At 47.2% G+C, this 27,461-nt stretch overlaps 1 protein-coding gene across 1 annotated transcript; it reads right to left on the reverse strand.

The window, feature by feature from the left end:
- Positions 1 to 4,528: 4,528 nt before the first annotated feature.
- Positions 4,529 to 27,461, reverse strand: LOC129700051 (ovarian cancer G-protein coupled receptor 1-like). Its single transcript, XM_055640226.1, has 2 exons — positions 26,442 to 27,461; positions 4,529 to 5,721 (listed from the first exon to the last, which is right to left on the reverse strand). Exon 2 carries the CDS (start codon positions 5,606 to 5,608, stop codon positions 4,529 to 4,531), a length of 1,080 nt encoding a protein of 359 aa, XP_055496201.1. The 5' UTR covers positions 5,609 to 5,721; positions 26,442 to 27,461.

The following is a 27,461-nucleotide window of genomic DNA, read 5'->3' on the forward strand; positions in this document are numbered from 1 at the left end:
TGTCAGCAAAAACCAAGCTGGACCTCCTCGCCGCAATCCTGACCTCAGACAGGATTACCAAGCTTGTTTGCTTTTTAAGGTCCTCCTAAGAGAAGGAAAATAGAAAATAATTTATTAAATCAAACAGATCCTGAAATTCTTAGAGTCACAGTGTACAGCGTGTGAGCAGGCCATTCAGCTCAACTTGCCCACGCCAACCAATATGTCCCATCTTCCTGCTAGTCCCACAAGTCCCGCTCTCCTGCGTTTGGCCCATATCCTTCTAAACTTATCTTATGCATGTAACCTGTCCTAAATGTTTGTTAGACCTCATGATAATACCTGCCTCAACTACCTCCTCTGTCAGCTCGTTCCATACACCCACCGGACTCCGTGGGCCAAAGGCCTTGTTTCCATACTGTTGTTTAAAAAAAATAATCTTGGCCTCTAATAATTCCCCAACTCTTCCAATTTACCTTCTTACTCTCTTCAAAAAGTTCCTGAACCGTAAACTATAACAACATTCACTTGGACAGGTACATGGATAGGAAAAGTTGGGGGATATGGGCCAAACAGTCAGGTGGGACTAACTTAGCTGGGGCATGGTGGTTTGCTGTGGACATGTGCTGTATGACTCTATGAAACCTTTCTCTCTCCACAGTTTTTTAGAGATACAGCGCGGAAACAGGCTCCTTCCGAGTCCGTTCCGACCAGCGATCCCCCGCACATTAACACTATCCTACACACATTAGGAACATTTTACATTTATACCAAGCCAATTAACCTACAAACCTGTGCGTCTTTGGACTGTGGTAGGAAACCGAAGATCTCAGAGAAAACCCACACAGGTCACGGGGAGAACGTACAAACTCCATACAGACAGCACCTGTAGTCAGGATCGAACCCGGGTCTTTGGCGCTGCAAGAGCTGTAAGGCAGCACCTCTACCGCTGCGGCTTTCCTGTATGCTCACTATTTTTCATTTTTCAAAGTATCGATCTACACGATAATGATTTGATCTCTTTTTGCAATCGGTGGTGAGATAGTGGTGAGACATAGAAACATAGAAAATAGGTGCAGGAGTAGGCCATTCATCCCTTCGAGCCAGCACCGCCTTTCTATATGATCATGGCTGATCATCCAAAATCAGTACCCCGATCCTGCTTTTTCCCCATATCTTTTGATTCCGTTAGCCCTAAGAGCTAAATCTAACTCTTTCTTGAAAACATCCAGTGAATTGGCCTCCGCTGCCTTCTGTGGCAGAGAATTCCACAGATTCACAACTCTCTGGTTGAAAAAGTTTTCCTCATCTCAGTCCTAAATGGCATACCCCTTAATCTTAAACTGAGACCAATTTGTGCAAATGAACTCTCTTAATTTCCCCTTAGCTTGATGCGCCCAAATCCTCGAGAATAGAATGAATCGAGTTTAATAAAGCCATTAAAAATGAGGGTAGTTGAGGCCAGTTCATTGGCTATATTTAAGAGGGATGTGGCCCTTGTGGCCAAGGGGATCAGAGGGTATGGAGAGAAGGCAGGTACGGGATACTGAGTTGGATGATCAGCCATGATCATATTGAATGGCGGTGCAGGCTCGAAGGGCCGAATGGCCTACTCCTGCACCTAATTTCTATGTTCTATGTTTCTATGTTAGTGCGCAGGAATGAATTGCCGCTGCCATCTTATACCGAAGATAGACACAGAACACTGTAGTAACTCAATGGATCGGACAGCATCGCTGCAGAAGACTGAAGAAGGGTTCCGGCCCAAAATGTCACCTATCCCTTTTCTCCTGAGATGCTGCCTGACCAAAAAAAGTTAGTGCGTTGTTTTTTTTGTTTGGTTTGCTGATCGTGTTACTGTTGGTTCGCAGGTTTGGGCAGGTTTAGCAGTTGCTGCTTTCAGTGACACACGAAGAACAGGGTAATGCCCCTGTCCCACTTAAGAAACCTGAACGGAAACCTCTGGAGACTAAGCGCCCCACCCAAGGTTTCCGTGCGGTTCCCGGAGGTTTTTGTTAGTCTCCCTACCTGCTTCCACAACCTGCAACCTCCGGCAACCACCTGCAACCTCCGGAATCCACACGGAAACCTTGGGTGGGGCGCAAAGTCTCCAGAGGTTTCCGTTCAGGTTTCCTAAGTGGGACAGGGGCATAAGCAGAGAATTGATGGTTATACTGTAGCTCATGTCCAGGCAGATGGGAACAGTCTGTCTTGGCATTGTGTTTAAGAAGGAACTGCAGATGCTGGAGAATCGAAGGTACACAAAAAAGCTGGAGAAACTCAGCGGGTGCAGCAGCATCTATGGAGCGAAGGAAACCCTTCTTCAGACTGAGTTGTACTGAGTTGCACCCGCTGAGTTTCTCCAGCTTTTTCTCCAGCTTTTTTGTGTGTCTTGGCATTGTGTTCGGCATGTGCATTGTGGGCCACAGGACCAGTTTTATGGAGAGAAGGAATGATGGGTGACGTTTCCATTCCTTCGTCACGCATTCCTTCTCTCCAGCGACGCAGCCATTCCCTGCTGAGTTACTCCAGCTTTTTGTGTCTATCTGCGGTTTAAACCAGCGTCTGCAGTTCCCTGCCACACTGTGCTGTTTGATGACCTATGGCCATCCCAACAGGCTGGGTGACGAAACGTAGAACATAAGAAACCCCCAGATGCAGGTTTACATAAAGGACACAAAGTGCTGGAGTAACTCATAATGTAAGGCAGCGTTTCTGCAGAACATGGATAGGTGACGTAAAAACAAGGAACTGCAGATGCTAGTTTACGGGGGGGGAAATGACACAAACTACTGGAGTAACATGGGCGAGGCAGCATTTCTGGCAAACATGAATAGGTGACATTTTGAGTCGAGATCCTTCGTCAGTCACCTATCCATGTTCTCCATGGATGAAGCCTGACCCGCTGAGTTACTCCAGCACTGTGTGTCTTTTTATGGATAGGTGACATTTCAGGTCTTGCAAATTAGATAATACTGGACATAAATACAATCAAGTCAAACTCAAATACAACAGGTAGAGCAGGGGGGCAGCGGTAGAGTTGTTGCCTTACAGCGCGCCAGAGGCCCGGGTTTGATCTTGACTGCAGGTGCTGTCTGTATGGAATTTCTACGTTTTCCCTGTGACCTGCGTGGGTTTTCTCCGGGTGCCCCAGTTTCCTCCCACACTCCAAAGACATACAGGTTTGTAGGTTGATTGGCTTCAGTAAATATAGTAAATTGGCCCTAGAATGTAGGATAGTGCTAGTGTGCGGGGTGTGCTGGTCGGCGCGGACTCGGTGGGCCAAAGGGCTTGTTTCCGCGCTGTATCTCCGAAACTAAAATCAAAAGCAAACGAGAAGATGCAAAGTGAAATATATTTGATATCTTGGGATTTGGAGTTGCACTTACTGCACAACTTGTGCCATCTCACACGGCAGACGCTTCCCAACTTACGTCAGGGCTATGTCCCAAGGAACCTTGTCTGAATCAGATGTTTGCTGAATCAGGACTGTGTAGTAACAGTGGGTGACCACGGGGGGGAGCTCCGACGTGGGTACCATGCGGGGAGCTCTGACGTGGGGACCATGAGGGGAACTCCTGGGCGGAGAACGCGGTGGGGGGGGGGGAGCTCCGAGATGGAGCCCACAGGAGGAGCTCCAGCGCAGGGACTATGGGGGGAGCTCCGACGTGGAGACCATCTACAAGAATAGCTGACTGGCTTGCGTAAATCGCCACATGAATGAATGAATGCTTTATACTTTATTGTCACACGTGACAAGTCCCAGTGAGATTCTTTGTTTTGCATGCCGTACGTTCTCTGTTCATCCTCCTCCCCTCACAGTGGTTCCCCCACCCCGGGTCCTCCTTCGTTCTTCCACATCGAAGGCAGCAGCGTACTACTACCGAGACTACCGAGATACGCAACTTGGAAATAAAGCAGTGGGCTTAAAGAATTGCTTATGCAAGTGCGAGTTGTGTAAGTTGACCCTATTACATGTCAGGGAGTACCTGCATATATACAGGCACATACTTGCACACAGGTTATCCTACCCCATCACACTCCATGCTCTAGCAGAGTTTGTAAATTTGCATAAGTTCATAAGTGTTCAAGAAGGAACTGCAGATGCTGGAAAATCGAAGGTAGACATTGAATGCTGCAGAAACTCAGCGGGTGAGTGAGGCAGCAAGATGAAGAAGGATTTCGACCCGAAACATCTGAAGAAGGTCTGAAGAAGGGTTTTGACCTGAAACATTGCCCATTTCCTTCGCTCCATGGATGCTGCCTCACCCCCTGAATTTCTCCAGCATTTTTGTCTACCTACGTTCATAAGTGATAGGAGTAGAATTAGGCCATTCAGCCCATCAGGTCTACTCCGCCATTCAATCATGACTGATCTATCTCTCCCTCCTAATCCCATTCTCCTGCCTTCTCCCTGTAACCCCTGACACCCGTACCAATGAAGAATTATTCTATCTCTGCTTTTAAAGTATCCATTGACTTGGCATCCACAACCTTCTGTAGCCCTGTATGTCTCTGTATGGAACTTCTTACATTGCCCTTAGACCTTTTACACATCCGTGCTCATTGTGCCTTGGAAGCTTTGCTGTGTATACTGGTTGAGTTGGATCTTTGCCCTGTTATCGTAACCATTTTCCACCGCCTTCTCCTGGTCCTGAACTAAAAGTCTGGTCGTCGGCGACTTGACCTTCATCTCCAGCGACTGGACCCCCGGTCTCCTCCTGCAGCGCCTCACGAGGCATGTGACAGGGTCCAGGAACCTGGCGAACCAGCCTTGCGAACTCTGAGAGATGAAGCAGTACAGGATGGGGTCGGCCACACAGTTCAAGCTGGTCATCAGGAGCCCAAAGTGATAAAGGTCAAAAATCTTATCGGCGAATTTGCAGCTGCGTTCCCTCAAGGTCCGGACCATCAGGAAGACGTGATAGGGAGCGAAACACACCAGGAAAATGATAATGGTCCCGGAAACCAGCCGCTTGATCCTGAGTTTCCTCTCTGTTTGGAGCCCGTGGCTTTTCTGGACCACGGACAGCACCTTGCAGTAGGAGAAGATGAGCAGAACGAGAGGGAGGAAGAAGCCGATGGAAAGGCGGTAGATGTTCAAGTTGATGTCCTTTTGGCGCAGGGGGTAGTGCTCGAAGCACAAGGTGTCGTTCTCGTCGTCCTTGCTCAGGACCTTGCTGCCGATGAAGAGGGTACACACCACTATCTCCTTCAACCAGATGATGACGCTGATGACCACAGCGGCTTTCATGGTGTGCATGGACTTGAAGCTCAAGGGGTAGCTGACGGCCAGGAAGCGGTTGATGGAGATGAAGCAGAGGAAGCCGATGCTGATGTAGATGTTCTGGTAGAGGAGGAGGCCGCTCAACTTGCATAGCTCGCGCGAAAAGATCCAGTCGTCGTGCTGGAGAATGTAATGGACCCACAGGGGCAGGGAGAGCAGGTAGAAGAGGTCCGAGATGGTCAGGTTGCAGAGGTAGACTCCCAGCTCGTTCCCCTGCTTGATCTGCAGGTAGCTGTGGTAGAGCGACAGGAGATTGGTGGGCAGGCCGACGATGAAAACAAAGATATAAACCGTGGGGAACAATTCCTGGCGGATCCCATGATCAATGGAACAGTTGGTCATCTCACAAAACTTCACCCCCCCCCGATAGAAATAGGCTCTGGATCCTTGGCTGTGTGGACCTGTCAGTCCTGATGGGTTTTCCTTCAAATGATTCTTCGCTCAATCTCGTGTGACTGTGGGGAAAAAAGCAGATAAAATATGAACACTTTAAAAACGTAAATTTATATTAAAAACCAGCAAAAAAACATGAGAAACACTAAAATAAACTAGAAAGCACGTTGGACCGAAAGGCTGGCTGTACCTTGCACCAAACATTATTCCCTTATCGAAGGTGGACAATAATGCTGGAGAAACTCAGCAGGTGAGGCAGCATCTGTGGAACGAAGGAATAGGTGACGTTTTGGAAGAAGGGTCTCGACCCCTATTCCATCGCTCCATAGATGCTGCCTCACCCGCTGAGTTTCTCCAGCATTTCTGTCTACCTTCGATTTTTCCGGCATCTGCAGTTCCTTCTTCAACAATTATTCCCTCATCATGTATCTGTACACGGTGGACGGCTCGATTGTAATCATGTGTTGTCTTTCGGCCGGCTGGTTAGCAGGCAACAAAAGCTTTTCACTGTACCTCGGTACACGTGACAATAAACTAAAGTGAACTGCTGCAGTGGTGGAGTTGCTGTCTTACAGTGCCATAGACCCGGTTTTTATCCCAACTGCGGGTGCTGTCTGTACGGAGTTTGTACGTGCTCCCCGTGACCTGCGTGGGTTTTCTCTGAGATCTTCGGTTTCCCCCTACCCTACAAATGTGTACAGGTTTGTAGGTAAAATGACTTGGTAAATGTAAAAATTGTCCCTAGTGTGTGTAGGATGATGTTAATATGTGGGGATCGCTGATCAGCGAGGACCCGGTGGGCCGAAGGGCCTGTTTCTGTGCTGTGTCTCGAAACCAAACTAAACTAAACTAACTAAACTAAACTGTTTTCATGCTGCATGACGCTATGACTCTGAGGTATCTATGGAAAGAGTACCTGTCACAGCAAGAATCAACAGCATAGGTTGACTGCTTCTCTTTCCACAGATGCTGGCGACCTGCTGAGGTTTTCCAGCACTTCCAGTTTTTATTTCAGATTTCCAGCATCTGCAGGAACATTTAGTTTCAATAAACTCACTGCTGTATTTGGTGCGTGCAAGACATCAATACTAGGTCAAAATCTAGAGTTAAGCTACAGTGAAACAGCCCAACTCATCCACGCCGACCAAGGTGACCCATCTATATTAGTCCTATTTGTCCACATTTGGCCCTTATGCCTCTAAACCTTTTGTATCCATGAACCAGTCCAAATGTATTTGTCAATGGAAATAGGTGTTTATAGCTGCTAAATTTGTATAATATAATTATAAGCCGTTGAATAAGGGGTGGGAATAATAAGCTTTGGCTTCTTCCTGCTCCTTTTCGGACATACGATTCATTTAATTATGAATATTGTTTATGGCACTTTATAAATATTCATGTTTTTTAATATGCTGTTTCATACTTGCTTTAAAATTTTAGTCTGTTCTAAATAAAGGATTTATTATAATAATAATTATTTTTTTTAAATGTTGTTACTGCACCTGCCTCAACCACTCTGGCAGCTCATTCCATCAACCCACCAACCTCCGTGTGAATAACTTCCCCACAGCTTCCCCTTTGAAACTGTTCCTCTCTCACTTAAACCTCTAGTCTTAGACAGCCCTACCCTGGGAAAGGACTGTTGCCATCTTTAGTTTTAGTTATACAAACAGGCCCTTTGGCCTACCTGCCACTCCCACCATCCATCACCTATTCAATCCCACTTTCACATCGTACACACTAGGGGGCCGATTTTACCGAAGCTAATTCACCTACAAACCCGCAAATCTTTGGAGTGTGGGAGGAAACCGGAAGCACCCAGAGAACACCCTCAAGATTGTTAAGGGCTTGGACACACTAGAGGCAGGAAACATGTTCCCGATGTTTGGGGAGTCCAGAACCAGGGGCCACAGTTTAAGAATAAGGGGTAAGCCATTTAGAACGTAGACGAGGAAACACTTATTCTCACTGAGAGTGGTGAGTCTGTGGAATTCTCTGCCTCAGAGGGCGGTGGAGGCAGGTTCTCTGGATGCTTTCAAGAGAGAGCTAGATAGGGCTCTTAAAAATAGCGGAGTCAGGGGATATGGGGAGAAGGCAGGAACGGGGTACTGATTGGGGATGATCAGCCATGATCACATTGAATGGCGGTGCTGGCTCGAAGGGCTGAATGGCCTACTCCTGCACCTATTGTCTATTGTCTATTGTCACAGGGAAGGACCTCGGTTACAGATGCCAATTATACCCGCTGAGTTTCTCCGGCATTTTCGTCTACCTTCGATTTTTCCAGCATCTGCAGCTCTGTCTTAAACCTGCAAACCTGTACGTCTTTGGAGTGTGTGAGGAAATGGAGCGAAAACCCACGCTTTCACGGGGAGAACGTACAAACTCTTTACAGGCAGCATCCCGTAGTCAGGATCGCACCTGGTGCTGTGAGGATCGAACCTGGCGCGCTCGAGACCTGGCGACTGCAACTCTACCGCTGTACCACTGTGCCGCCATGAATGCCCCTCATTTCTTTATAAACCCATTGGCCAAAGACCACACAAACTGGTGATGAAACAATATTAGGCTCCCCACTTTTCCTTTGCATCAGTAATGAGCTATAATACTGCAACACTATATTCCACACTTGTTCTCTTTGCACTCTTTGCTGAACGTGTGTATGGCTGGATTGTATTCATGTGTGATATGATTTGACTGGATAGCACATGATGAACTCAAAGTTTGGTGCACACTTGACAATATTAAACCAATCCCTCTACCAATAGTCTGAAGAAGGGTCCTGACCCGAACTGTCACCCATCCCTTTTTTTCCAGAGATGCCACCGGATCTGCTGAGTTACTCCAGCACTTTGTGTATATCTTCAATACCAACAAGATCCCACAGTAATTACGTTTGTTTAGCTCACTGTAGAGATACAGCATGGAAATAGGCCATTCAGCCACCGAGTCCATGCCGACCATCGATCACCTGTTCATGTGACCACCAGGGGGTGCCGCACGATTGCAACCTCGCCAATGGTCTGTCTGTCTTTTCGTCTTTTTGTTGTTATTTTTCGTGTGTTTTAAAAGTTTGTGTTAATGTTCTCTGGTTTGTTTTATGTGGGGTGGGGTGGGGGAGGGGGGTCGAGGGAAACTTTTTTTTAAATCTCATAACTTGCCGGAGATGCGATTGTTTTCCGGGTCGTATCTCCGGTTGCTCTGCGGCCTAACACCGTGGAGCTAGAGGCCTTGCTTGGGACTGACTTTGAGCCCCACCGCGGGGACGTGGACTTACCATCAGAGCCGATTCCTTGCCTGGGATCGACGCTCCAACCACGGCCTGCGGATTTCACCATCGAGGAGCTCGCAGTCTCGGGTAGAGACCGATGTCGGGAAGCTCCAAACGACGCAGAAGGTTTCGAAGGAAACTGAGATTCCTCCCCGATGCAGGAGCTTGATCGCCCCGACGCGAGGGTCCAAATGCCGCCGGCTACGGGAGACAAGATCGGCCCGACAACGGAAGCCTCAAGGCCCTCGACCGCGGGAGAACAAAGAAGGGAAGAGATTGAACTTTTTTTCTCCTTCCATCACAGTGAGGAATGTGGAGGAGTCACTGTGGTGGATGTTTATGTTAAAATTTATTTTGTGTGTTTTGTTGATTTTTATTGGTATGAATGTACGGCAAATGAAATTCCTCGAAATTGGCTAATGAAGTATGATTATGATTATGATGTACAATTTTCAATATTATCCCACTTTCCCATCCAGTCCGTGTGTGAAGATTCCTAACCTACCTGATCTCCCGGTTGCTTAACACTTTAAGTCTCCTTCCCATTGCCACACAGAGCTTTCTGTTCTAGGTCTCCTCTATTATCAGAGTGAGGCTAAATGCAAATTGGAGGAACAGCATCTTATATTTCGCTTGGGCAGCTTACAGCCCAGTGGTATGAATATTGATTTCTCTCACTTCAGGTAGCCCCGGCATTCCCTCTCTCTCTATCCCTCCCCCACCTAAGTCACACCAGCTTCTTGTTTTCACCCAACAAACAGCTAACAATGGCCTGTTTCCTTTATCATTGTTGCATATCTTTCATTCACTGTTCTTTATCTCTCTACATCATCGTCTATATCTCCCGTGGCTTTCAGTCTGAAGAAGGGTCTGGACCCGAAATGTCACCCCATTCCTTCTCTCCAGGGATGCTTCCTGTCCCGCTCAGTTGCTCCAGCTTTTTGTGTCTATCTGAGATTCTTCTCAAGGTAAGGTGATCTTTGTGGGATCTTGCTGTGGGTGGAATAGCCGCTGGTCTAGGCCACCCAACAATAGTGACAGCTGTTCCTGCTCCGACCAGCATTCCTATGTTTGTCCCATCTATTTTTATTTTGTTTCCCATCTTTGTCCTGTTCTCCTGCCAGGTTTCTGGCAAAGATATCAAGTCCAGTGCTTCCAGCAAGATAATTGCTTCCAGCTTCTTGACTTGACTTCCCACACTCAGGCACTGTGACCATATATTTGCAGAATACGTTTCCCAAGTTTTACCACTGTCCACACTTCTGACATTCACTCAGTACCGAGGGAGGCACGGTGGTGCAGCGGTAGAGTTGCTGCCTAACGAGTTCAGAACCAGGGGCCACAGTTTAAGAATAAGGGATAAGCCATTTAGAACTGAGACGAGGAAACGCTTTTTCTCACAGAGAGTTGTGAGTCTGTAGAATTCTCTGCCTCAGAGGGGGCGGTGGAGGCCGGTTCTCTGGATACTTTCAAGAGAGAGCTAGATAGGGCTCTTAAAGATAGCGGAGTCAGGGGATATGGGGAGAAGGCAGGAACGGGGTACTGATTGTGGATGATCAGCCATGATCACATTGAATGGCGGTGCTGGCTCGAAGGGCCAAATGACTTACTCCTGCACCTATTGTCTATTGTCTAGCGCCAGAGACCATGAGACTGGGTTTGATCACGACTACTGGTACAATTTAAGTGAGAAAGAACTGCAGATGCTGGATAAAATCCAAGGTAGACACAAAATGCTGGAGTAACTCAGCGGGTGAGGCAGCATCTTTGGAGAGAAGGAATGGGTGACATTTCGGGTCGACCCGAAACGTCACCCATTCCTTCTCTCCATAGATGCTGCCTCACCCGCTGAGTTACTCCAGCATTTTGTGTCTACCTACTAGTTTAGTTTAGAGATACAATGCGGAAACAGGCCCTTTGACCCACCGAGTTCACACCGACCAGCGTTCCATGCAAATTAACACTATCCTACGCACACTAGGGACAATTTACATTTACTCCAAGCCAATCAACCTACAAACCTGTAGGTCTTTGGAGTGTGGGAGGAAAACGAAGATATCGGAGAAAACCCACGCAGTACAGACGGCGCCCGTAGTCGGGATCGAACCCGGGTCTCTGGCGCTGTAATCGCTGTAAGGCAGCAACTCTACCGCTGCGCCACCGTGTCGGTAGTGCGAAGAGAAAGATACAGAATGCAGAATACAGTTCTCAGCCTCGTAGCGTAACAGTTCCAGAGGTAAAGCTCAACATGTGCAATGATGCAGGTTGCAAAATTGCCACGGTACTCTAGTTTATGGAAGGACCGTTCAGAAGCAAAGCGGAAGAAGCTGTTCCTGAGTCTAATGCTACGCGCTTTCAAGCTTCTTTTAGTTTAGAGATACACCATGGCAACAGGTCCTTCAGCCCACCGAGTCCGTGCCGACCAGCTATCACCTTGTACACTAACACTATCCTGCACACACTAGGGACAATTTACAACTTTTACAGAAGTCAATTAACGTACAAACCTGCAGGTTTTTGGAGTGTGGGAGGAAACCAGAGCTCCCGGAGAAAACCCACACAGTCACAGGAAGAATGTACAAACTCCGTACGGACAGCATAGTCAGGACCAAACCCGGGTGTCTGGCGATGTGAGGCAGCAACTCTACCGCTGTACCATCATGCCGCCCTATACCTGCTGCTCAACGGGAGCAGGGAGAAGAAGGAATGAGCGGGGTGGGACGTCTTTGATAATGTTGGCTGCTGTTTCAGATCAGATTCAATTTTAATTGTCATTGTCAGTGTACAGTACAGAGACAACGAAATGCATTGTCATGCAAGGCAGCGTGAAGTGTAGATGGAGCAATGGTGGGGAGTCTGGTCTGTGTGATACAACCACAACTGCGATTTCTTGTGGTCTTGGGCAGGACTGTTCCTAAACCAGGATGTGATGCAACCCAGAAGAATGTCTTGCTTCGGGGACAGGATTGCTTTCTGAGCTGAACTAAAATGGCCACCTATCTTATATGGAATTAGTTTCAGTGTAGTTCAGTTTAGTTTATTGTCACATAGACCAAAAAGTACAGTGAAATTCGAATGGGATTGGACAGGCTAGATGCAGGAAAAATGTTCCCGTTGTTGGGGGAGACCAGAACCAGGGGGGGTCACAGTTTTTAAGAATAAAGCCATTTAGGACTGAGATGAGGAAAGACTTTTCACCAGAGAGTTGTAAATCTGTGGAATTCTCTGCCATAGAGGGCAATGGAGGCCAATTCAGTGGATGTTTTCAAGAGAGAGTCCTAGATTTAGCCTTAGATTTAGCTCTTAGGGCTAAAGGAATCAATGGATATGGGGATAAAGCAGGAACGGGGTACTGATTTTGTTATGATCATATTGAATGGCGGAGCTGACTCCTGCACCTATCTTCTATGTGTCTAATGAGATACTCCAGCACCTTGTGTGGCAACGGCCCTAGAAGAGTTGGACATGAAGACCAGTCTTCTTGCGGGTGGCATGCACAGCCTAAAGTTGTAGATCAAGGGTAGAAATCCAGGCCAGGACAGCATCAGTTACTGGGTGGAAGGGCTTTGATGCTCCCAGGGAAAAGCCTCAGTGGGCAGTCATTTATGATGTGTAGGGTGGTCTAGTCTGGATGTCCGCAGTCGCAAGCAGGGCTGTCTGTCACCCCCCACTTTTGTGAGTATAGGAGCAGGGAGGTTCTGCTGCAGTTGTACAGGTCCTTGGTGGGACCACACCTGGAGTATTGCGTACAGTTTTGGTCTCCTAATCTGAGAAAATACATTCTTGCCATAGAGGGAGTACAGAGAAGGTTCACCAGACTGATTCCTTCTGTCAGGACTTTCATATGACGAAAGACTCGGATAGACTCGGCTTGTACTCGCTAGAATTTAGAAGATTGAGGGGGGGATCTTATAGAAATTTACAAAATTCTTAAGGGGTTGGACAGGCTAGATGCAGGAAGATTGTTCCCGATGTTGGGGAAGTCCAGAACAAGGGGTCACAGTTTAAGGATAAGGGGGAAATCTTTTAGGACCGAGATGAGAATTTTTTTTTCACACAGAGTGTGATGAATCTGTGGAATTCTCTGCCACAGGAAGTAGTTGAGGCCAGTTCATTGGCTATATTTAAGAGGGAGTTAGATGTGGCCCTTGTGGCTAAAGGGATCAGGGGGTATGGAGAGAAGTCAGATACAGGATACTGAGTTGGATGATCAGCCATGATCATATTGAATGGCGGTGCAGGCTCGAAGGGGCGAATGGCCTACTCCTGCACCTATTTTCTATGTTTCTATGCAGGTGATGGGCTGTTCTTGCATGGAGGGTGCGGATTCTATTCAGGGTTAGCCATTGCTTGCGATGGAGGTCAAATCCCGGTGGTCAAATCTCCGTTGTTGGTGTTGGCATCACTCCAGGCTCTGCGCCACTCAGTCTTGGAGTCAAAGTCTTCCAGCGATTTAACGGGAGACCAGTGAGGACTAAAAAAGGAAGGGAACCCGCTCAGCCCTTTGATCCCTCCTGATTAATCCTTAGATAAACTTGGCAACAATGTTGATGAACAAAATAACAAAATTGGCTTTGCTCATGACAGTGAAGGATGATCAGAGTTCTAAACTGGGTCACTGGGTACTGTGCAAATAATTTATCATTAAATCTTGGCTGAATAAGGTGCGGTGAACTTGTTGGCTATCTGCTCGGACTAATTAGCCTGTGAAATAAATAAGCAATTACTCATCTAAGTTTCATCTCTATCAGGTCAAACTATCTCAGGCAGTTGCACGTAAACTGTCATATGAGGAAAGATTGAAAAGACTAGGCTTGTATTCACTGGAGTTTAGAAGGATGAGGGGGGATTTTATAGAAACATATAAAATTATAAAAGGACTGGACAAGCTAGATGCAGGAAAAATGTTCCCAATGTTGGGCGAGTCCAGAACCAGGGGCCACAGTCTTAGAATAATGGGGAGGCCTTTTAAGACTGAGGTGAGAAAAAACGTTTTCACCCAGAGAATTGTGAATTTGTGGAATTCCCTGCCACAGAGGGCAGTGGCGGCCAAGTCACTGGATGGATTTAAGAGAGAGTTAGATAGAGCTCTAGGGGCTAGTGGAATCAAGCGATATGGGGAGAAGGCAGGCACGGGTTATTGATTCGGGATGATCAGCCATGATCACAATGAATGGCGGTGCTGGCTCAAAGGGCCGAATGGCCTCCTCCTGCACCTATTTACTATCTTTCTATGTAACTGCCTGATCATTACTGAGGCAGAGATGAAAGGACGGTTTTGACATTGGTGTAACGTTCCTTCTCTGCCAGTGTCTCGAGAATTATGGGGGCACGGTGGCGCAGCGGGTAGAGTTGCTGCCTCACAGCGCCAGAGACCCGGGTTCAATCCTGACTACAGGTGCTGTCTGTATGCAGTTTGTACCTTCTTCCCATGACTGCGTGGGTTTTCTCCAGGTGCTCCGGTTGCCTCTCCACACTCCAAAAACATGCAGGTTTGAAGGTTAATTGGCTTGGGATAAAAATGTAAACTTGTCCCTAGTGTGTGTAAGGCAGTGTTAATGTGCGGGGATTGTTGGTCGGTGTGGACTCGGTATGCCGAAGGGCCTGTTCCCGCTCTGTATCTCTAAACTAAACTAAATTAAATAGGTGCTGAGTCTTGGGGCTCTGTTTTGGGGGAGATCCACTGGGCTTATATTCACTGGAATTTAGAATGACGAGAAGGAATCTTATAGAAATATGTAAAAAACAAAAGGGATTGGACAGGCTAGATGCAGGAAAAATATGTTGGGGGAGTCCAGAACCAGGGGTCACAGTTTAAGAATAAGGGGTAGGCCATTTAGGACTGGGATGAGGAAAAACATTTTCACCCAGAGAGTTGTAAATCTGTGGAATCCTCTGCTACAGAAGGCAGTGGAAACCAATTCGTTGGATGTATTCAAAAGAGAGATAGCTCTTAGGGCTAACGGAATCAAGGAATATGCGGAGAAAGCAGGAACGGGGTAATGTTTTTGTATGATTAGCCATGATCATATTGAATCATGTTGCTATCTGGAACGGCCGAATGGCCTACTCCTGCACCTATTTTCTATGTTTCTATGTTTTTAATCTTTTACCCAGATGGAGTGCCACTTTCATATCAGCCCAACTGTTGTCTCTGGCGAACGGCAACAGTGTCGTCTCAAAGTCTTTGCAGATAGTTGTCCCAAGGGTCTTTTCTGGAATGTTATTTGGAAAACAGTAAAATGCAAACCTAATAACTAGCTACTAATTATACTGTGTATGAAAGAACTGCAGACGCTTGTTTATACCGAAAATAGGCACAACGTACTGGTCAGGCAGCGTCTCTGGTGGAAAGTGGATGGGTGACGTTTCGGGTCGGGACCCTTCTTCAGAAGCTTTTCACTGTACCTTGGTACACACGACAATAAACTAAACTAAAGTAACTGCCTGAAATACTTCCTCCGGCAGCTCGTTCCATATATCCACCACCTTTTGTGTGAAAAGGTTACCCCTCAGGTTCCTATTAAATCTTCCCTGCCTCACCTTGAAGCTATGTCATCTGGTTCTCGATTCCCCTACTCTGGGCACGAGACTCCGTGCGCTGCCCGATCTATTGCTCTCATGATTTTATACACCTCTGTGAGATCATCCCTCATCCTCTCGCGCTCTAGAGAATAGAGTCCCAGCCTGCTCAATCTCCCCCTATAGCTCAGGCCCTCGTGTTCTGGCAACATCCTCATAAATCTAGGTGACCTTTCGGGTCAGGGCCCTTCTTCGGGTCTGAATTACAGAGTGCAGAATATAGTTCTCAGCATTGTAGCGCATCAGTTCCGTAGATTGCACCACTCATCTCAGCTTGTAGGAAGGAACCGCAGATGCTGGTTTAAACCAAAGATAGACACAAAATGCTGGAGTAACTCAGCGGGACAGGCAGCATCTCTGGAGGGAAGGAATGGGAGACGTTTCGGGTCGAGACCCTTCTCCAGACTAAAAGTCAGGGGAAAGGGAAAGGAGAGATGTAGACCATGATGTAGAGAGATAAAGAACAATGAATTAAAGATGTGCAAAAAAGTAACGGTGATAAAGGAAATGGGCCATTGTTAGCTGTTGGGTGAAAATGAGAAGCTGGTGCGACTGGGGTGGGAGAGGGATGGAGAAATGGTTAAGGGCCTGTCCCACTTAGGCTACTTTTAGGCGACTGCCGGCGACTGTCATAGTCACAGCAGGTCGCCGGAAAACCGTCGACTGAACCCCCCCCCCCTTCGACATAAAATTCAAAATAGAATCATACTTTAACAACAACAAAAAATGAAGTCAGCACTGGCGACAACCTACGTCATCCTGGCGACAAGGAAATGTCAAGCTACGTTGAAAAGCGTTTCAAAATAGCGACCAGAAAGACGCTATTCACAACCATACAGGCGACACCCCGGCAGCGGAGAGAGTTTAACTACATGGTGACAGCAGATCAGCCACAAAATGCCCCTACCCTTCTTTTAATGAGAAACCACAACTCAGCCAAACACAACACTGCAAGTCACGTCACGCTTCCTCCAATGCTACTGCCCACAAGCGTCTGCGTAGGTAGCACTTGGAGAGGCTTAATGAGATTAATATTGCTCCTCCGTGCTTTGTTTGGAGAACAGCAGCCTCCCAGAGCAATGGTTAGTTTGCCAGGCACCATTCCTCAGCCATATATATAATGTTGGGCAAGAGAGCTACAAGGAGAGTTTACAAGAATGATCCCAGGAATGAGTGGGTTCGCGTACAGCGTGCTGAGCGTTTGACTGCACTGGGCCTCTACTCGCTGGAGTTTAGAAGGTTGAGGGGGGGACCTCATTGAAGCTTGCAGAACAATGAATGGCATAGATAGAGTGGATGTGGAGAGGATATTTTCACTGGTGGGAGAGACCAGGACCAGAGGTCATGGCCTCAGAATTAAAGGGCGCTCTTTTAGAAAGGAGGTGACCTCTTTAGTCAGAGGGTGGTGAATCTGTGGAACTCATTGCCACAGAGGGCTGTGGAGGCCAAGTCAGTGGATATTTTTAGGGCAGAGATAGACAAATTCTTGATTAGAACGGGTGTCAAAGGTTACGGGGAGAAGGCAGGAAAATGGGATTAGAAGGCAGAGATCAGCCATGGTTGAATGGCGGAGTGGACCCATGGGCCAAATGGCCGAAATTCTACTCTTATAACTGGTGAGAGGATGGACAACCTTGGATTGTTTTCTCAGGAACATCAGGAGGCTGAGGGGAGACCTGACAGAATGAGGGATATACTGTAAAATGATGCGAGGTATAGATAGGGTAGACAGTCGCAACCTTTAAGTCAAAGACTAGAGAGCACAACACGTACACTATTATCCGCTTTCACTGACTAGCACACAAACACACCCTTTTCACTGTATGTCAGTAAATGTCACAGTAGGAAACCAGTGCCAATACTAAAGGGCCTGCCCCACTTACGCGAGCGACCTTTACAGGCGACTGCCGGCACACATCACAGGTCGCCGAAATTTTCAACAAGTTGAAAATTCAGCGGCGACCGGACAGACGCTACGACTCTTAGGAGACTTCTTAGGAGACCATAGGCCGTATGGTCGTGAGAGGTCCATATATATATATAACTCACCACTGTTCTATGTACGAAACTCTAAACTGGTTATCCCCCCCACGTTCGAAGATGCTACCACTGGTTCCAGCTCATCTTTAAATGCATCCACCTCAATTACCCTTCTTATCTAAAACAAGACCTATTACCATACACACCCTCATACTCACTAAGACATATTCAGCAACCCTTCTTTTTCATTCCAAGAACTAACAAAGAAATTGGGAGACGTGCATTTAAATTCAAAGCTCCTTCTGACTGGAACACTTTGCCTAGTACCATAAGAACTATTAGCTCATTTCGTCTATTTAAAAATACACTTTTACCCTTCCTTATAAAACCATGTACCTGTTTCTAGTATTAGAGTCTTCAAGCTCCTTTATCTAGCTTGCTCTGTGTGTGATCATTTGCGCTGTAGCATATAACTGTTATTATTATTGGATATGTAAAGTCAATTAACAATTGTTATAAACTATAACAAGTGGGGATGGAGGGGTTATGGGATTGGTGTGTGGGTAGGTGGGTCAATGGGAGCCTTTGTGTATGTTATGTCTTGTGCTGTATGTTTAATGTTGGACCCCCTCGAAAACGAGATGACTGTCCATCTCAAGGGGTTATCCATGAATAAACTTGTTGTTGTTTCAAACATGTCGCCAGGGTTCGCCTCTATGGTCGTGAGATGCCTCCAAAGAGTCATTGCGTCTTTCTGGTCACCGCCGAATTTTCAACAAGTTGAAGATTTTCGGCAACCTATGACGGGTGCCGGTAGTTACCTGTAAAGGTCGCGTAAGTGGGACAGGCCCTTAATACTGTAGCTTTAAGAAAAGTCAGGTCGGCAGAAAGTTCCCCCTCCGCCACCATGTAATCCCGTGCTACCTGCTCCATGGTCGGATGGTCGGCGACTAAACCGTCTCCCCCACCTGGTTTGCCAGGTGAGGAGGGGGCTGTGGACCCCCAGCAGGAACAAAGACAAGACCTGACAAAGGGCGGGGATGAGCTCCTAGCGAGCCGACGGCCATCCACACTTCAGTAGATGTTGGGTTGTTTAAGAAGGAACTGCAGATGCTGGATAAATCTAAGGTAGACAAAAACGCTGGAGAAACTCAGCGGGTGAGGCAGCATCTATGGAGCGAAGGAATAGGTGACGTTTCGGGTCTCGAAATGGGAAGGGGGAGGTTTGGAGAGAGAGAGAGAAAGCAAGGGCTATCTTGAAGTTGGAGAAGTCAATGTTCATACTGCTGGGGTGTGAGCTGCCCAAGCGAAATATAAGGTGCTGATTCTCCAATTTGCGCTGGGCCTCACACTGACAATGGAGGAGGCCCAGGACAGAAAGGTCGGTGTGGGAATGGGAATGGGAAGGGGGAGTTAAAGTGTTGAGCAACCGGGAGACCATGTAGGTATGGGCGGACCGAGCGGAGGTGTTCAGCGAAACGATCGCCGAGCCTGCGCTTGTTTTCGCCGATATTTAGGGTATCTCATCTTCCAGCCCACTGCTCACTCCCCATCAGGAAACATGTTGGGAAACATTAATCCCAGCGTCAAGCTCATTCCTGTCATAGCAAGAAGGCTCCACCCTCCTTACATTCGACTCACAATCCATGTGCAGCCATGGAGAAATGTGGAATTCTCTGCCGCAGAGGGCGGTGGAGGCCGGTTCTCTGGATGCTTTCAAGAGAGAGCTAGATAGGGCTCCTAAAAATAGTGCAGGGGATATGGGGAGAGGGCAGGAACGGGGTACTGATTGGGGATGATCAGCCATGATCACATTGAATGGCGGTGCTGGCTCGAAGGGCCTACTCCTACACCTATTGTCTATTGTCCAATATCAGTGTTTTGCTCTCATACAATGTGGAAACAGGCCCTTCAGCCCAACTTGCTCATGACAAACAAGATGCCCCATCTACTCTAGTCCCACCTGCGCACCTCTGTCATTGAGTCATAGAGCCATACAACGTGGAAACAGGCCCTTCGGCCCAGCTTTCCCATGCTAACCAGGATGCCCCACCTCAGCGGCACAGTGGTACAATGGCAGAGTTGCTGCCTTACAGTGCCAGGGACCCAGGTTTGATCCTGACTACAGGTGCTGTCTGTAGGGGGTCTGTACGCTCTCCCTGTGATCGCGTGGGATTTCTACGGGTGTTCCGGTTTCCTCCCACACTCGAAAGGCGTACAGGCTTGTAGGTTAATTGGCTTGGTAAAAATTGTAAAATGTCTCTAGTCTGTGTGGGACAGTTAATGTACGGCGCTGACTTAGTGGGCTGAAGGGCCTGTTTCTGCTCTGTAAATGAACTAAACTACTCTAGTCCCATCTACCCACAGTTGACAGATAGTTATACAGCTTGGAAACTGGCCTTTCGGCCCAACTTCCCCATGCTGATCAACATGCCCGACTACACGAGTCCCACCTGCCTGCCTTTGGCCCATATCCCGCTCAAATCTGTCCTATCCATGTACCCGTGCAAGAAAGCAAGAGGGGTATCGACCCGAAACGTCGCCCATTCCTTTTCTCCAGAGATGCTGCCTCACCCGCTGAGTTACACCAGCATTTTGTGTCTACCTATCCATGCACCTGTCCAAGTGTCTCTTAAAGGGCCTGTCCCACTTTCACGGCTTAATTCAAAACCTCTGCCGAGTTTAAAGGACCTAAAAAAAAATCAAGGGCGTGGTAATCTACGAACACCTTCCACGACTATGTTCACAAACTCCTACGAGTATGTCCCCGAATTCCCACGACTATTTCGATGCCCTCCTTACGAGTAAAAAGTTGCATTTTCTTTCATCCCGACCATTTTTTTACTCGTGGACATTTTTTATCGGGCTGGAAAAAACGTGGAAAAAAAATGATGCCACGAGTACCTACGGCTGGCATAACGAGCCGCTACGATATATCAACGAACTCCCTCGACCTCCTACAGACTCGTTACGAACATTCTGCAGGTTTGAATCGGGGGAAAGCTCGGGAGAATTTGTGAATAACTCGTGTGGGACAGGCCCTTAAATGTTCCGATAGTACTTGCCTCAACTACCTCCTCCGGCAACTCGCTTCATACACCCACCACAAAAAGGTTACCCCTCACGTTCCTATTAAATCTTTCCCCTCCCTTGTCACGTTTGGCCCATATCCCTCTAAACCTTTCCTATCCATGTACCTGTCCAAATATCTTTTAAATGCTGTTGTAGTACCAGCCTCAACTTCTTCCTCTGGCAGCTTGTGTATCCATACAAGCAGCACCTGTAACCTGAGACAGTTTACTATGTCCATTTGACCTACAGGTCTAGACGATGTGGTGGGATGATGGTTGATGTTTCGTATGTGCGACACTTCCTGAAGGTTTCAACGGGTTCATGTGCCCTACCGGAAGTAGATTCAGATAATACCTCAGGCAGATCAAATCAGAACATTTATTAGACAATAGACAATAGGTGCAGAAGTAGGCCATTCGGCCCTTCGAGCCAGCCATTCAATATGATCATGGCTGATCATCCACAATCAGTACCCCGTTCCTGTTATGGTCAAGTGTGCTGAGGTGCAGTGAAAATGCTTTGTTTTGCATGCTATCCAATCAAATCAGACAGATGCAACGTCCAAACAAGGTACTGCAGGTGCACGTTTACAAAAATAAAAGTCATAAAGTGCTGGAGTAACTCAGCGGGTCAGGTGGCATCTGTGGAGAACATGGATAGGTGACGTTTCACAGAGTGCTGGAGTAACTCAGTGGGTCAGCTGCAGCATCTCTGGAGAACATGGATAGGTGACATTTCAGGTCGGGACCTTTCTTCAGATGGATTGTACAGGGAGGAGAGAATACTGGAGAGTGGAGGGGCAGGGCAATGTCTGGCAGGTGGATTGGATACTGGTGAGGGGGGTTTTGACACAGTCTTTGTCCAATCATCTGCTTATCAGCAGCTTCCCTCACCTGTATCCACCTATAACCAACCAGGTTTGTCCTGCCCACCCCCCCCCCACCTTTCTTCCTCCCGACTACCATTAGTCTGAAGAAGGGTCCCGACCTGAAACATCATCTATCCTTGTCTCCCACAGAAGCTGCCTGACCCGCTGAGTTACTCCAGCACTTTGTGTCTTTTTCAGATAAATAAAATCAGATCAAAGTCGGATGCAATAGGTAGAGCCAAGGACTGTGTAGGAAGGAACTGCAGATGCTGGTTTAAACCGAAGAAAGACACAAAAAGCTGGAGTAACTCAGTGGGACAGGCAGCATCTCTGGAGAGAAGGAATGGGGGACGTTACCTTCTCGACCCGAAACGTCACCCATTCCTTCTCTCCAGAGATGTTGCCTGTCCCGCTGAGTTACTCCAGCTTTTTGTGTCTATCTTAGGTAGAGCAAAGGGGGCGATACAGAATGCAGACTATAGTTGTCAGGACGTCCCAAGCCTGTGGCACGGTTCCACATCGGCCACCCACAGTCAAACCCCTCTCTTGCACTGACCCAGTACATTCCATGAGCAAAGAGGGATTATCCCATCTTCCAGCCAACTTTGTTCACATTCCCGAAGATAGGCACAAAATGCTGGAGTAGCTCAGCGGGACAGGCAGCATCTCTGGAGTGAAGGAATGGGTGACGTTTCACACCTGAACAGTCTCGACCCGAAAGGTCACCCATTCCTTCTTTCCAAAGACGCTGCCTGTCCCGCTGAGTTACTCCAGCATTTTGTGTCAACCTTCGGTTTAAACCGGCATCTGCAGTTCCTTCCTACACATATGTTCACTTCACGTTGGGGAAACTCCTGCCGTTGTTGAATCTCACCCAGAACACAAAATGCTGGAGGAACTCAGCTGGTCGGGCAGCATCTGTGGAGGGACATGGACAGAAGGGGGCTAACGACCCATCCCGTCTCTCCAGAGATGCTGCCTGATCCGCTGAGTTACTCCAGCTCTTGGAGTCTATCTTCAGATGGAACCAGCATCTGCAGTTCCTTGCTGCACAGACATCCTTTCACGACGTGCAAACCCAACACCTGGTGTTCACTGAGTACATCCTCTTTCCAGTGACCACTACCGTTTTACAGAGAAGTCGCTCACCGCTTCCACTCCCCTCACCAGCTGTGTGACTTCTCACACTAACTCACAGCATCCTCTCTATAAAGAATGTAAAGCCAGCAAAGTCCAATCAAGGATTGGACTGGCCTATCTATGTACAGACTTTGCTGGCTTTACCTTGCACTAAACGTTATTCCCTTATCGTATTTCGCTTGGGCAGCTTAAAGCCCAGTGGTGTGACTTTTAAGAATAAGGAGTAAGCCATTTAGAACGGAGATGAGGAAACACTTTTTCTCACAGAAAGTGGTGAGTCTGTGGAATTCTCTGCCTCAGAGGGCGGTGGAAGCAGGTTCTCTGGATGCTTTCAAGAGAGAGCTAGATAGGGCTCTTAAAATTAGAGGAGTCAGGGGATATGGGGAAAGGCAGGAACGGGGTACTGATTGGGGATGATCAGCCATGATCAGATTGAATGGCGGTGCTGGCTCGAAGGGCCGAATGGCCTACTCCTGCACCTATTGTCTGTTGTCTATTGAATATTGATTTCTCTCACTTCAGGTAGCCCCGGCATTCTCTCTCTCTCTCTCTCTCTCTCTCTCTCTCTCTCTCTATCTCTCTATACCTCCCTTTCCCAAGTTGCACTAGCTGCTTGTTTTCACCCAACAAACAACTAACAATGGCCTGTTTCTTTTATCATTGTTATATTTTTGCATCTCTTTTATACATTGTTCTTTATCCCTCCACATCATGGTCTATCTCTCTTATTTCCCTTATCCCTAACCAGTCTGAAGAAAGGTCTCGACCCGAAACGTCACCTATTCCTTTCCTCCAGAGATGCTGTGTGTCCCGCTGAGTTACTCCAGCTTTTTGTGTCTATCTTCGGTTTAAACCAGCATCTGCAGTTCCTTCCTACACATATTCCCTTATCGTGTATCTAAACCCTGTAAATATCTCAATTGTAATATGTACAGTCTTTCCCCTGACTGGTTAGCACGCAACAACAGCTTTTCACTGTACCTCGGTACACATGACAATAAACTAAACAGAAACTGAATCACAGAGTGCTGGAGTAACTCAGTGGGTCAGGCAGCATCTCTGGAGAACATGGATGGGTGACGTTTCAGGTCGGGACCCTCCTGACCCGAAACGTCACCTACCCATGTTCTCCAGAGATCCTGCCTGATCCGCTGAGTTACACCAGCACTTTGTGTCTTTTTTTGTAAATTGCCATCTGCAGTTGCCCCTTGTCCCTTTAAGGAATTCATGGCAGGAAAAGTCCCAATGTTCGTGATAAATGTGTGGTCACTTGTAAAAATTCCCTGGTGCTGGTATTGAGTTTGTTTCTCCGTGGCTACGTCAAATAGAAGTTAATATTAAACAGATGCTGAATATCCACTGGACTTTTAAATCTATTTCAGATTTCCAGCTTATAACCATATAACCATATAACAATTACAGCACGGAAACAGGCCATCTCGGCCCTACAAGTCCATGCCGAACAAATTTTTTTTTTTCCCCCTTAGTCCCACCTGCCTGCACTCGTACCATAACCCTCCATTCCCTTCTCATCCATATGCCTATCCAATTTATTTTTAAATGATACCAATGAACCTGCCACCACCACTTCCACTGGGAGCTCATTCCACACCGCCACCACTCTCTGCGTAAAGAAGTTCCCCCTCATATTACCCCTAAACTTCTGTCCCTTAATTCTGAAGTCATGTCCTCTTGTTTGAATCTTCCCTATTCTCAAAGGGAAAAGCTTGCCCACATCAACTCTGTCTATCCCTCTCATCATTTTAAAGACCTCTATCAGGTCCCCCCTTCACCTTCTGCGCTCCAGAGAATAAAGACCTAACTTATTCAACCTATCTCTGTAACTTAGTTGTTGAAACCCAGGCAACATTCTAGTAAATCTCCTCTGTACTCTCTCTATTTTGTTGACATCCTTCCTATAATTGGGCGACCAAAATTGTACACCATACTCCAGATTTGGTCTCACCAATGCCTTGTACAATTTTAACATTACATCCCAGCTTCTATACTCAATGCTCTGATTTATAAAGGCTAGCATACCAAAAGCTTTCTTTACCACCCTATCTATATGAGATTCCACCTTCAAGGAACTATGCACGGTTATACCCAGATCCCTCTGTTCAACTGTATTCTTCAATTCCCTACCATTTACCATGTACGTCCTATTTTGATTTGTCCTGCCAAGGTGTAGCACTTCACATTTATCAGCATTAAACTCCATCTGCCATCTTTCAGCCCATTTTTCCAAATGGCCTAAATCACTCTGTAGACTTTGGAAATCCTCTTCATTATCCACAACACCCCCTATCTTGGTATCATCTGCATACTTACTAATCCAATTTACCACACCTTCATCCAGATCATTGATGTACATGACAAACAACAAAGGACCCAACACAGATCCCTGAGGCACCCCACTAGTCACCTGCCTCCAACCCGATAAACAGCCATCCACCATTACCCTCTGGCTTCTCCCATTCAGCCACTGTTGAATCCATCTTGCTATTCCTGCATTTATACCCAATAGTTGAACCTTCTTAACCAACCTTCCATGAGGAACCTTGTCAAAGGCCTTACTAAAGTCCATATAGACAACATCCACTGCTTTACCCTCGTCAATTTCCCTAGTAACCTCTTCAAAAAATTCAAGAAGATTAGTCAAACATGACCTTCCATGCACAAATCCATGTTGACTGTTCCTAATCAGACCCTGTTTATCTAGATGCTTATATATGCTTAATAGCTTCTGCTATTTAAAGGACAATAGACAATAGTGCAGGAGCAGGCCATTCGGCCCTTCGAGCCAGCACCGCCATTCAGTGTGATCATGGCTGATCATCCATAATCAGTACCCCGTTCCTGCCTTCTCCCCATATCCCCTGACTCCGCTATCTTTAAGAGCCCTATCTAGCTCCCTCTTGAAAGCATCCAGAGAACCTGCCTCCACTGCCCTCTGAGGCAGAGAATTCCACAGATTCACAACTCTCTGTGTGAAAAAAGTGTTTCCTCATCTCGGTTCAAAATGGCTTACCCCTTATTCTTAAACTGTGGCCCCTAGTTCTGGACTCCCCCAACATCAGGAACATGTTTCCTGCCTCTAGCATGACCAAAGCCTCAATAGAAACATACAAAATAGGTGCAGGAGGAGGCCATTCGACCCTTCAATCCAGCACCGCCATTAATTGTGATCATGGCTGATCGTCCCCAATCAATAACCCGTGCCTGCCATCTCCCCATATCCCTTGATTCCACTAGCCCCTAGAGCTCTATCTAACTATCTCTTAAATCCATCCAGTGATTTGGCCTCCACTGCCCTCTGTGGCAGGGAAATCCACAAATTCACAACTCTCTGGGTAAAAAAGTTTTTTCTCACCTCAGTCTTAAATGGCCTCCCCTTTATTCTAAGACTGTGGGGAACATTTTCCTTATCTTATTTGTTTCAATAAGATAAGATGTCAATAAGATTGCCAATAAGACAATCTTAATGTCAATAAGATTGTTATCTTGTAGAAACAAGGAACTGCAGATGCTGATTTAGCACACAAAAAAGGCACAAAGTGCTGGAGCAACCCAGCTGTCTGGAGAACATGTATAGGCACAAAGTGCTGGAGTAACGCAGCAAGTCCCGGCAGCATCTCAGGAAAACATGGATAGGTGACATTTCCCTTCTAAAGAACTCCAGTAGTTTGTGCTTTTTTTTTGCTATTTCTCTTTGTTTGCCTTTTGGTGAATACAACTCCCCCCCACCCCCCCCCCCCCCCCCCCCCCCCCCTGCCCCCCCCCCCCCCCCCCCCCACCCACTCCCCCTGCGAATCATTCTCTGTCTAAAACAATCGAAAGCCAGTTCCAGTGAAATTAAAAAGACTTACATGGGTTTTTCTGTTGTTCCGTCTTAGGCTGGTGCAGAATGAGTTCAGCCGCGGAGAAATACGATGTCGACTCACAACACAGGTGAAGACATACACATGCAGCCGTGCCAACAGACCAAGGGGAGGTTTGAAAGGTAAACAGCTCGAACAGAACTCCCAGGGTGGGACAGCATGTCTGTGTGTATGAAAGCTTCTAATGACTGCTCTTCAAGAGTCAGGATTGAGTCAGTCTTTTTACTGCCTGGAGTGAAATTAAAGCAGAGGAGGAAACCACAGCGTAGACGCTGGTTGGCCTTGCATGTGGACTCAGTGGGTGTATTTAAATCTCGTCTATTGTGCTTGTGTCAGAGAGGAGAGGGCAGGATGCGCTGGGTTTATGAACTGCTGTGGTGAAAGCCTGGAATGGAATAAAACCAGGCGTTTCTGAGGGGGGAAAGGCAGCTAGACAATAGACAATAGGTGCTGGAGTAGGCCATTCGGCCCTTTGAGCCAGCACCGCCATTCAATGTGATCATGGCTGATCATCCCCAATCAGTACCCCGTTCCTGCCTTCTCCCCATATCCCCTGACTCCGCTATTTTTAAGAGCCCTACCTAGCTCTCTCTTGAAAGTATCCAGAGAACCTGCCTCCACCGCCCTCTGAGGCAGAGAATTCCACAGACTCACAAATCTCTGTGAGAAAAAGTGTTTCCTCGTCTCCGTTCTAAATGGCTTACCCCTTATTCTTAAACTGTGGTCCCTGGTTCTGGACTCCCCCAACATCAGTAACATGTTTCCTGCCTTTAGCGTGTCCAAACCCTTAATAATCTTATATGCTTCAATAAGATCCCCTCTCATCCTTCTAAACTGCAGAGTGTACAAGCCCAGCCGCTCCATTCTCTCAGCATATGACATTCCCGCCATCCCGGGAATTAACCTTGTAAACCTACGCTGCACTCCCTCAATAGCTAGAATGTCCTTCCTCAAATTAGGGGACCAAAACTGCACACAATACTCCAGGTGTGGTCTCACTAGGGCTCT

This window comes from Leucoraja erinacea, chromosome 9 (genome assembly GCF_028641065.1).
Source record: "Leucoraja erinacea ecotype New England chromosome 9, Leri_hhj_1, whole genome shotgun sequence".
In the NCBI taxonomy this organism is placed as follows: domain Eukaryota; kingdom Metazoa; phylum Chordata; class Chondrichthyes; order Rajiformes; family Rajidae; genus Leucoraja; species Leucoraja erinaceus.

Bases quoted from the DNA above. Each gene is read 5' to 3' on its own strand.
- LOC129700051 (XM_055640226.1), bottom strand. From the start codon at position 5,608: ATGACCAACTGTTCCATTGATCATGGGATCCGCCAGGAATTGTTCCCC.